The sequence below is a fragment of the Anopheles maculipalpis genome, chromosome 3RL (assembly GCF_943734695.1).
Source record: "Anopheles maculipalpis chromosome 3RL, idAnoMacuDA_375_x, whole genome shotgun sequence".
In the NCBI taxonomy this organism is placed as follows: Eukaryota; Metazoa; Arthropoda; class Insecta; order Diptera; family Culicidae; genus Anopheles; species Anopheles maculipalpis.
Window position 1 is genome coordinate 73,490,844 of NC_064872.1, and position 12,559 is coordinate 73,503,402.

Genomic DNA, 12,559 nt, shown 5'->3' on the forward strand with positions numbered 1-12,559 from the left:
AGGGCTCCTGGCAGGATCGCCATGTTATATCACTCTCTTTCGGTCTTTACCATATTATATTCGTACACACGCGTTTTGAAGGTTTTTACGTTTTATTACGCAGCATCTCCACACGTGAGACACCACGTCAGAACAGGAATCAAGAGGCCGTTCCCCACCACGTGCACACTTATATAGGCTATGTGAGTTCCCCGCTTGGGAACTCCCTAACTAGTGAGAGTTTTCTAACTTAACGAATCTACTTACAGTGACTACCTAACTTAACGCTACAACATAGCGATGAAAGTTGGGTCTCTCGTCGAAGTTTTGCCCTGGAAATTCGGAGCATCAGTCTTGTCCTTATCTCTACCAGCAATGTGTCTATGTGCATGTTCCCTTACAATGGCGGGAAAATGACTTACCACCGCGCTTCGCCCTCAAAGACAAAAAAGTACTCCTCTGCCAACACCTCACACATAAGCATCCCACTGCTAGTTAATCGATGCACACGGCGGCGCCAAACAGTCGATTGTGTCTGAGATAAACAGTTAGTGAGATGGATACCACCACAGGTGCAGCATTCAGGTCGGTGCAGTCCAAGCGAAACGACCTCGTCTAATATGTTCGCCATGACAGCACAAGTCACTGCCACACCCACACGACCCTCACCGAAACGCCAGAGTATGGAGGCCAGTCAGCGAAGTCTGAAGGTTCCGCCGGAATGTCTTTCCCGCCAGATTAACCCCTTACAACACCGATGACCATAATCAAAGTTACAACACACCACGACACACAACTCAACTCTTAGCGTGGGCTGTTGTTGTTGGTTGGTGCCTTTTCTTTTTTTGGCGGGCAAATATTTTAAGCTGATTCTCTCTGTTCTGTCTGTATGGTGCCGGGGGTTAGTTTGGCAATCGCTCACGTTTGTCCGAGATGTACTAAAAATAGCCTACGCTCTAATGTACACCGGTTGGGTGTGTACGTTCGTCCGGTATTTCTTGGGCTATTATTATCCGCCGATCAGCGCTAGACAAAACGAAGGGAATGTACGCGATCACCACCTCGCCCCGCATCCCGCCCCTTCATCGTGTGACAGGTGCGTGCGTTAGTGGTTGTGCCGTCGATCAGACGGTCTGAATCTGGGGTTTTTTCGACACACATTGGAAAGCAATCGGATTCGCAACCCGAACCTATGTTTGGTCTGCATAGCAACAGAGAGCCAGCTGTCCTGCAGAGAGGAGCGGTTGCCATTCGCTTGTATGATGGTAAACACGGCAGCGGTAAACATCGCCGACGAGATCAATCACGAGTGAATGCTGTGTCGAACGTGATTGCTTGGTCTCCCCTTTCGGACCCTAAGCGAGGAACAGTTTCGGGCAGCGGAAGCGTTGAGCGAAATTGGATAATCGACGCCTGTCAAACACCGATGACTGACGCCACATATCACCTCGAGAGACTTCGTCTCGTGACTGGGCAGAAAGCATGATTTTATTTACCATTAATTTACCGCTAGCGCGAAAACTGCATTATGTAAGTTGCATTCTTTGTTTTGAGATGATAGCTTCACTCAAGAAGCGAAGTAATCGAACGTGCGCGACAACGACCCCACTACGCTGCTTAGTCGTCTGGTCAAGGGACTATTGTGAGGGCGCGGCTTGTTTAGGGTTTTCTTCACCCGACAGTAGTTCAGTAGTGCCCCCCCCCCCCCACACACACACACACACATTCACGCTCATTCGTATGGACGTGCAAAAATGCAAATATATAAAGTGAACTCCCGCAGCGAAAGCGCCATGACAAGAGACGAACGTGCGGTCGTTCGGTTCAGGTTAGAGGGCCTTTAAATATCAAAACAAAACGATTATCGCTATATGCACTGGCCTACGGTTGGAACTTACTTAACGGGGGTATGTGAGGGATGAAGATAGGGGCGGTTTCGGTATTTAAATTGGACAATCCATTCGTAGTAAACCACGTCAACACACAACCGTCAGTCAGTCAGGCGGTGTGGATAGTACGAGAGAACAATGTGAACGCACTATGCACGCACACACACTAAGGGACAAAGGAGAGTGAGTGACCGGACTTTAAACCCCATGTAAGGGGTGGCAGTAGGTTACACTAATATGGCGAGTCGAGTTAATTTTGCCTGAGATATCTTTTTTTTATGCATTTTTAATATGAAATGTCCCAACATCTGGGCGAAATCTGGCAAGAAATTTCGTACCAAACATGGACGACCTACAAATTCTCTGCATCCGGCGGTGGCAGCTTTGGTGGCAGGGTGGGTTTTTGACTGGCGCCAACACCTAAAGCCCCATTTATGGCGACAGTGGATACAAACTTCTCATCCCCTCCCCCCTCCCCCCTCTCACAGGGAACTCATGCACTTGGTCTTTTCTTGGTATCGCTCTCTGTGTGCGTGCCTTGTTCCCCAGGGTGTATTGTAAATCAGCTTCAGATGGGATCTCTCTTCGCTCGTACGATCGCGTGATCATGTCGTTGTGATCGCTTGGATTCGCTACCTTACGGATTTCTCGTATCTCTTGCTCCCCATGCTGCCCTGCAGGGGTGGTATTCTCCAAACTGTAAAAAGAATGGGGTGGGGTTGAATACCGCGCACCCGATGACAAGACCGCAGTTATGGCGCCCTATCTCTCACCACCCCACACAAACACACACACACACACACTCACAGAGAGCGAACGTAGCGCCGCGCTCACGCGCGCGCCAACAAGCACCAAAACCAATTGACACTCATGCGGATTCTCTCATTCATTTCCCAACGCTCGTTCACAGGCGAAGGTTACAACCAGGTTCGCGTCGGACAGTTGTGCACACAGATCGGAACGCTAAACATGGCAGTGGCCTACCGGACGAAGATTACGTTCTCACCAACCCAAACCGGACGCGACAACACGATCATGATGAAGAGCGATCACTTCCTGAAGGATATTAGCCCAAAGCATGTTCGTTACAACTACAACAAGAAAGTGTAAGTAATCCGGTCCAGCTAGACGTGTTCATCCTGGTCCAACTTTAGCCAAATGTTTGTCTCTCGATTGTTCTATTTGATGTGCGGTTTGAGTGAAGTTTCCGTGATGGTGGTAGATTCGGGTTTGGAATTTTCGAGCAAAAGTGTGGTAGTAGCTTCGGAACAGAAGTCGGAAAAGAAATCAAACCGGATCTCTCTCAGCAGTGTCTCGTGAACAACCTTGGTCAATTAATATTGTAGGTGGTGAAAAGTTGCTTTGCCTTGGCTGAATTCCTTAAAAAGAAGTGTTTGTGTTAAAAAGTAAGTTGCAAAGTGCCTTGGACGTACGAAGAACCAGGTTTTTTTACGGTCATTCCCAAAAACCACGTCCCCACGTTCAAAGTAAAAACGCTGATTCATGTGCGCGTATCGCTGGGTCCCCCCTGCTGGTGTCATGTGTATTTGCGTCACTGTCGCGCCACATACCAACGATCCCAGGCTAGTACCTCAGTGTGTGCCGTACAGATTATTGGGGTGATGATGATGATGGTCTACGTCCCCCCCGACGCGACGGATATGAGTGAGCAAACCGGCCGACAATCAATTCGTCTTCTGGCTGCCGCTCTGCACAGAAGCGGAATAGATTGAGACATATGAGCAGTGCATTCCTTATGCTGCCTGATGAGGGCCAGAGACGAGAAAAATTATGCCATTGGAATGGCGGTTCGTGTGTGAAGGTGATGACATGCTTTCCACCCCCTTGTCTTGGAATGCATTTGATTACTAGCTTTGCCCACTCCTGGGGGAGGTGTTGTTGTAGATGCTAAAAAGCGCAGTGAGAAGAGCAATGTGCGTGTGTACCATGTGAAGGGTTAAAACGATTCACCAACAACAGATGTCGCTGTGCTAGGTGATACTAGCCGATCTCTTAGTAGACGCTACCCAAACGAAGACTTGTTTTGAAGCAATAGGTAGCTGTGTCTCTCTTCCCATCACCCAGTTACTTGTGAAGGTTATAGTGATGGGTTTCGAGAGTTTCAGGTGTTCCACGTATGCATTTTAAAGCGCGCTCGCGCACGCCTGACATTGTAATGCAGCCTTCGGAAAATCCTACCAACCGATCGGTATACCTTCAAGCGAGATCGTATGGAATGGTGAAAAGAACCGGTTTAATTTTTGTGAATCAGGTAGCAGCGATGCCACAAATGTTTGGTGTTGAGAAGAAGCGACCTTCCACCTCCATCATCCCTAGCAGCATTAGACGAACCATACTGAGTTGCAAATCGACCTTAAACGTGTGTGGGTTTCGTGTGGTATCTTCTTCACACAAACACACAACACGATACGACAGAAATGGAAAGTGGATGTGTGATATCAACACTCAGCTAGCCCTCAGCGGTATCACACTAGCGGGACTTATTGTTGCACACGCACTAAATGATAGTACATCCGCATGATGGAGGGGATTAATTCCACACGTAAAGTATCATCACGCATACATCACACATACGCGACCCGGTGCTTAATCTCACAAGGACCCCTGACGGTTTGTGGCTTTGCAGCACTCGAGCACTTGTTGGAAGTACACTCAAATCTTCTGATGTCAAGATAACCAGATAAGATACAGTTTATGGCATGTAAGGTAAACCTGTTTCTGGAATTGCTTTTCTGCTGAATTGTGGCAGTATCTTCAGTTATAAAGAAGGTTTAGGTAGACAAACACTAGTTACAGGACAAGTTAATGGGCAAATACTAATCAGGAGAATAAGGGCTAGTATTTAGAGATTACAGTTCAAGAAAATTAATGCCCAATAGACAGTGGTGGCCATTATAAATACAACAACCTTCTTGCCAATCAATACGTTCTCCCAGATGCTTCCAAACTGTTAGTCATTTTGTATGATTGCAATCAGCTTGATAAGTAAATCCCCAAACAGAGTCTTGTATGATCTTAAACCGCCCAGCACTGCAGTTGAATAATCTCCTCCGTGGATCGTAAGCTGATGATGATAAGACAACTACCAATTCCGCACTATCAGCAGTGCAACATAGTTGTGAAGCAAAACTTTGCACCGAGAAGTAATTTATCTCTACCAATAACCGGATCGTACTCGGTAAATATAGTTACGTGATACTAGTACCTTTTCACCCGAACCCGAACTCACCATCTGTGGAGAGCCATCCATCTTCTAGTAGGAGCAGTTAAGTGGCCTTCTTCCACATCTCACTTTTAAGCACCCATTCGTTGAAGCCCTGAGCAGTACGGTCCATCGAGAGGGAGGTCGTTGTAATCGCTCGTTTTTACCTATCAGCATTATCCGGAGAGTTGACCACCAATTTGCTTGCACTAGCCTCGGCAACAGTAATCGAAAAATTGCAAACACAGCATAAATATTACATTCTTATGCACAAACCTTTCTCCTTTCGCTGGCGTTTGCTATAAAACTTTATAGCACATGGATTAATCACAGGCCCCCTTTCACTCGTGGTTTTGAAAAATGGTTCGTAAACAGCATTCGGGGTATTAGACGTGGGTAAGATTCATTCATAAAACACTCCCACCTACATCCGCTGCTGGCTGTAACGAGTGCTTGCTACAGTGGCGTGGGATCTATGCTTTGCCCTTACAGCCGCGAGCCCTCACGTGGGCGACACAAGATTCGTGGGCATCATGTGTCTTTGCGGCGGCACAGCGCGAAGTTTATGCCTTTCCAACCTGTCAACCTCGATGATCGATATTTCCTTTATTAAATTCAAATCGTACAGGCAGGATCGGTAAAAAGTAGTCGCTTTTTAATAATTTCTCATACTGGATGGTTGAGATAACCCCCACACACATGGACACGAGGAATTTCTGCATCAATTAAATTGCAATTGCAGCTGCAAAATTGGCTGTCAAAGTTATAGCGGTGAAAAACAGTAATATATGGATCAGGAAACGATGCAAGTGGGAACCAGCTACGTGAAGCGACATTTTCCACCCGGTTTGAAGCCGACCGGCTGCTGGCACCACCACACTAGCTGGAGTCTAATGAACCAACCGGATTATGGTGGACACAAGTCTTGCAAGCCTGCCCATTTATGGTCCGAAATCTGAAGACTCAGAAAATCGCCTGCATGATCATAGGTGGGAAGTACCAGACTCTTGCGACGTGTCTCTTAATACCTACGAAGCAATTGCTGACGTTTAGTCCAGCTTGGGGAATGAGAACAGATGGTTCATTTGCAAAATGCGTTGGTTTGTAGGTTCCAGTTCTCACTTAATTGAGCCACCTCTCGCTCAACATCTTGCTTTGTTCACATGACTCATGGCGTTGTTGAACCGTAATCTTATCGCTACTTACACACGTTACTTTCACGTGACATGTGTGCCAAAGATGGACTGTTTAATTTTTAGATTTATAATGAATTGTCTAGCGTCCAAGCGGGGGATGATGATTCTGATAAGAACTACTACCCCAGACCCAATCACTCACTAGAACCCCGTTTGAACGGTGAGTGTAACCATGACTCAACACACTGCTAGAAGCGAATTTAAAACTAACAGTGTGTGCACATTACCATCGGTTGGGCGGATGCTCTCTGGGCGGAATTCCCGGCTTCCGTAAACAATTACTAGGACAGAAAAAAAACATTGCATTATGGCATATAAACCAACTGCTAAGCTGCTGTTTCAATGACGCACGAACACGCGCAATGTTAAAACAAAATTTGAACACAGACCAGCTTCGTTGGTAGATTGAATTCAAAATGGCAAGAAGATTGTCATAACAAGACCCAATGGCACGATCGGTAAACATTTGTTCGGAATGAAAAGCGATCGTTTACCAATGATAAACTGAAGATAGTAAACAATTGCCAGCGCATACGGTTTGTTATGGGAGCTGTTTGAGAGGTCACGATCTGACTGCACTGTCAAAAATATTTCCATTTTTAAACTTTAAATTCTCATTCGCAATATTCCCGACGATAAGATAGCATTGGTGATGTACTACTACGCCTATATTAATCGCTTCTTGTGCGTTCTTTTTCCCATTCCAGCGAGAAAAAGGTTATCGATTTGGACAAACCGATGCGTTGCGGTGCCTTCGTAGATGCTTCGCGTGTAAAAAAGCCCACCGAGGACGATTACACACTGCCCGAAACGCCACCATTCAGCTGGCTGCTACCGAAGCCGCGGGACGAAAGCGCATTCCGTGACTGTGGCGAGGATCGGGTATCGCTTCACTCACCCACCAACGTGGACGAAAACTGCTCCAACAATGCAAACAATCTCAACAACAACAACAACACCAACAAAGGATCTTACGAATCGAACAGTGGTGCCGCCGGTCCGTTGCATTTCCGATTGTCCCAATCGCCCAAAGGCAACAGCACGGCACCGGGCACTGAAGCGATGGCCGTACCGGGGGCAACCGTTGCGATCCCCTCGACCGGTACGTCACCGCCGAGCTCGTTGGGTGCTGGTGGTGAGCTGCGGCGCTCCTCCCGGTGGTCGATACGGCGCGATCCGTCCGAGAATGATCGGATGCTGAAGGAGCTACAGTTTGCGTTTGCCGAAACGACGGCCCAGGGTGAGCTGGCGAAGTTTTTGCGCGAATGTTCCAATGTGCCGTCGCTGCAGGAGTTTGGTATGATGCGTTCGAGCGGCGAGGACACGATTACGGAGGATGAAAATATGGACGGTAGCCGGATACTGACCGAGGCCGACACGTGCCCGGACAGTGGGGAGGAGGATGATGTGCTGAATGACCTTACCCGCCAGCTGGAACAGTTCGAAACGTCCCTGCCGGAGTATGAATATCTGGTGTCGTCGCTCTGTCAGTCGATAGACAGCAATTCGAATAGCTAAGCGCGCTTCGTCCTGGGTGCGGAGAGATGGGAGAGAAGCCTATTGGCGCTGGTGAATAGACCAGTGTTGGAGGATGCCGGGATTATTATTAATTTTAGCGAGAGAACCAGAACTGTCGACTGATATTTTTTGATGATATTCATCTTCACACATTAACACACAATACATACGAAGACAGTAAGGAGACACATGTGCACCTCGTGGCACCGGGGTGTTCAGGGAAACAGAAACAAACAACGTAAAGTAAATGCATTATGCGGTACAGCACGTTTGTACTACGAGTAAAAGATGAAGCTATCGGCAGAGGGATAAACATTGAAGCAGCGGCCAAAGAGGGAAAGGTAGTGGACGTTATGGTTTGTTGGCTATCATTAAGGCGATGGTGATTAGTGACGGTTTAAAAACAAATAGGCCATAAGGTGTAAGAAATGTGTTTTTTTTTGTTTTTTTAATTTGCGAATTATGTTTCCCTGCCTTAGCCATTTACTGTATAGCTTTTAGGCGTGGTGTGTTTGTGCTCTGTAAGAAATCTAATCGATACATCGATGAATCAAAGTTCCTTAGCGAGAAGTGTGTGTGCAGACTATTTGCCTGGAAGTTCTACGAATTTCCCCCGTCGAGAGAGAGAGAGAGATAGAGATGAAGGATATTATTACCATTCATTTGACGATTATTATTTATCATTGTGAAGACAAAATTATTTACTAATCCGCCATATTACGTACACGCTGCACAACACACTCACACACACCAGCACGTGCGGCAAAGGAAAGCTTTCCGCCTTGCTTGTTTCTTTTTTGCATATCGGGGTGCGGTTTTTGCACTCTTAACGGTTCTTTAATGGAATCTTTACTTGGCTTTAATTGAATGTATTTTTATTTTCCGTTTTCCTATTTGCTTTAAGCGCGCGATAGGGTATAGTTAGTAGAAAAACAGGGAAACCAGATTGTTAAATGGAAAGCCTTTTTTTCGGTGGAGAGTTTACATTACGTTCTTTGTGGAAACATTTTCTTTACGCCAATAATGAATCTTCCACACAATTTTTTTTGTAAATAGTACAACTACAAGATCGTTTACTTTATTTTATTGCATATTATATGGTCATCTTTGAAAAACAATCATTTGTATATAAACAAATAATCTGCATTACGATACGGCTCATTTATCACAACTTTTTCGATGTTAGGCGCGCGCGTGTGGAAGTGTGGCGTTGTTAATCAACAGAAAATGTTTACCATATCGAACGTAACACAAGCCGCTGGACACTTTTTCGAGAACAGATGAGGAGGAACAAATTAAGACAAAACTCTACTACTACCATCTACACTACTGCTGGGTGTATGAAATCATTAATCAAAAAAACTCATCGTTAAAGCCCAGATACACAAACCACAGCAGGAAGAGGATGGCCGCGCGGCCTGTCTCCTGCTACTACTACTATTGTTATTCACGGTTTTTATCCTTTTTGTCAGATTATAATTGAATATAGGGAACCAACGGTCGGGGATATTTAAAAAAAGAGGGTGTTTAGTGAAAGAGGGAGATGCAATGTGCATATTGCAACAAATCAAGCGACTTAGAGAAGCACTTTAAATATAAGCCTAATGGAAGAAGCCTATGCTTTATAGCCTTATGCGTATGTTTTATTTTTTCGTTCTTTAATTGCTATACTATTCCTATCTTTATTCCAAACTTACTTACTGCTGCACTAAATTACTGAACTAAGAAAAAGTTGTCTCATCACACATGCACACGCACGGACTGAATTGATTGGTTACCTTCAAGTTAAATATTCGTCCGTCAAGCTTTTCAAAACAGTATGTCGGATTAAAATGGCCAAACATTATAGATAAGTACGTACACCGGGAGATCTAAAGACGTCGCTTTACTGGGGCCTTTCTAGCAATTTTCCTTATCATTTCTATATTTGTTTTCTGTTTTCCAAAGAGACTGACGACCGTAAGCCTTTAGAAGAAATTCACATTTGGTCGGGGAGGTTTAGGGAGGTTTTTTTTTCTAAATTAATTGTTACAGAAATTCGAGTCATTTTTTTGTATTTTGAGGGAGTATGGTATAAAACGACATTTGATCTAATTTAGGCAAAAGTTTATTTTTTAAAACAAGAAAAAGGGATACATTCACACGCACGCGCAAGTTTAGATTGGGATGGGGTGGGATTTTGAAAATTATTATTGTGGTTTTGGTAGGGACAAAAGGTGTAGCCAGGGGGGTGTGTGTGAGTGTGTGGAGAAAAAAGGCAAGAGGGTGGCATTATAATATTTAGTACCAGCAAACCAAAATGCTTTGTTTTCCACAAGTTTAATTTAGTTCTGTCTCATCAAGACAGCAGCTTAATCGTACAGTTTTAGGCTACCAAGCAGCAAATCACCCGGCGTAAAGATATCCTCATAAATCAACAGCAGGTCAAACAAGGAAATAGTTTATTTTATTTTTATTATATACCATGATACAAGAAAATAGTAACCCGTAAACAGCACGTCAACAGAAACAAATAAACCCAAAATTATTAAGAAAACAGAGAAAAAGAAAACTGATCTTATCAATTACATTTTTTTACGTCCGAAATATCCTCCTTTTTTCGCTGTTAGTTGCTACCGCTTTGACGAAGAAGATAATTTGAACGGTTCGGTAAAATTTTTCCACGAGCGCAACTTCTGCTCTACGAACTTATCAATCGTGTTAAGAGATTTCCGTTAAGCTTTGAGTTACTGAAAGCTCAGTGTAAGCAACGATAGAAGCTTTCAGCTGCGCAGACAATGGGAAAAAAGCATACATTTCGTGTATTTTATTCACGTTTGACATAAAAAATGTAATTATTTTAAATAAGAAATTGGATAAATTTACAATAACAACTTCAATGCATTTATTTACACTAATTATTTTTTTGCTAAGTTTTTTATTATGTTTTTCTTCTGAGTTGTTTTCCTGCCATTTTTTGGCTCTGTGGCTTGATGCTGTGCCAAAGGGGGAGAAGAAACAGTACTTGTTACAAAGAAACACATAGAATAAGATTCTTTATCTGATCCTGTGTTGTGAATAATCGGTGCGCTACTATCTCGAGTAACGAATTTTTGTTGACAAATATTTAATTAATATAAAATACAAACACAGCAATACGGCCTGGCCGTCCCTTATTAAAAAAAAAATAAAATAAAATAAAATACAAACAAATCAAAACAAACACAAATCTGAATAACTCAAAGGACTAGAAAAATAATCGACGTAAATCGAATTTGAAGCCTCAGATGACAACGATGCGCCGTAAATCTCCTTCACGGTGCAATCGCCTCTGCCTTCCTAAATCGAGCATGCGTGCCGGTTTTTTTTTTCTAAATAACGCCTTGACTGAGGTCACCTGCGCTAAACATACCATCTATCCATGCGCACACTTTGAACCACCATCGAAGCGGAACATACGAACCCAAAACGCGTGTGTGCGTTTGTTTGGTTTATGCACAAGAAAAGCGTCTACTAACATCACGATAAGCTCTAAGTATAACGATCCGGATTCAGTGCGAGTGGATGAGCTTCTTTTGACAGCAAAAACGTTTCCTAGCCGGAACTTTTGCTAGCTTCCGTCTCGCTAAGTTTCCTGGTAGAGTTTGAATTTCATTTGAAGATTTTTGAAACGTTTTCCTTCCCGCCCCGAAGGCTCTCCTGCAGCAAAAGGACATCTGCAGTGAACGATGACTGTGGGTAGGCTTTGTGGTTCGTTTCCTCACTTTTGTGTGATGCTAATGAGAGTTTGTGAAGCACACGAGGAAGGCGGACACATTGGTTGGTGTTGATGTTATCTGAGACTTTAATTGGGACAATTTTCGTGCCAACCTTCACGCTGCAAGTGGTGTCAAACATGCGGCCAAAATATGTCTAATTTCCTCTCAGAACTTTAGAAGAAAAGGAAAAACAGTGAGCAAAACAGGCGAGAGAGAAAAAAGAAAATTCATCGAACTTACACCAAGCTGACCGATAGAAATTAACATAATCCCCCGGTACGAGACCACCTGATGATATCATATTTATCACCAAACCTAGGCTAGGCCACGTGAAGCTTCACCACCGGCTTTTAATGCGTTTCGCGCGAACCGAGCGTACCATTTTTGTTCAGCTACAAATACGACGGAGAAAGAGAGCCTTCGAGAGCTTTTCTCTCAAAGCTTTCGCTCTTCTACTCTTACTACGTCACGGCTACTAGCTGATCTGTAGTAGCATGAGTGCTTCCCCACAAAAAGCACAACAAACTACGAGTTGGCTGACTGTCTTGGTCCATTCGCCTTGATTGATATGGACATACCCGTGTGCCCTCCCATCCACCATCCCCTAGACGTTGTCAGCGTTTTATTTCTGTTTTGGTTTTTTATTTTTTTTGTTGTGCGGTGAACTATCAACACACATTGGCCTGAGCTCACTCACGCCGCTATGACGTTGAATAAGGCGCAGCAGTAGTGGCAGTGGAGGTGGTAGAGCGAAGACCATGATTGAAGGAGCCGAACCACATTTTTTCGAACCGAGCACCGCGGCTGTGGCTCGAACACTGTCAGTTTCTCAACAGACGCGAACCGCGACTGACCTAAAACCGTGTGGTGGCGACCTGGTGCCTGGTGCCAGATGTGAAGCTTTTACTACGTATGCCGCTGTTGTGTTTCGCAAGAGTGGAATTGGGATTTAGTGTTTTAGATTTTTTTTAGAGGGATAACAAGGGCTTTTGTGGTGAGTTGATTCTCTCTTGCTCC

The 12,559-nt window shown here is 44.5% G+C and overlaps 2 protein-coding genes across 5 annotated transcripts in view; one reads left to right on the plus strand and one right to left on the minus strand.

Annotated features, from left to right (window-relative positions):
• The window catches only part of LOC126562082 (autophagy-related protein 13 homolog), a 35,959-nt gene extending 28,127 nt beyond the window's left edge, over positions 1 to 7,832 (plus strand). Inside the window, exons 3-4 of the mRNA XM_050218496.1 lie at positions 2,779 to 2,974; positions 6,995 to 7,832. Of these exons, the coding sequence (XP_050074453.1) occupies positions 2,779 to 2,974; positions 6,995 to 7,805 (1,007 nt within the window). The 3' untranslated portion in view covers positions 7,806 to 7,832. The remainder of the gene's footprint in view (positions 1 to 2,778; positions 2,975 to 6,994) is intronic.
• The window catches only part of LOC126562245 (protein henna), a 754,155-nt gene that overhangs the window by 481,539 nt on the left and 260,057 nt on the right, over positions 1 to 12,559 (minus strand). The window lies entirely within an intron of this gene.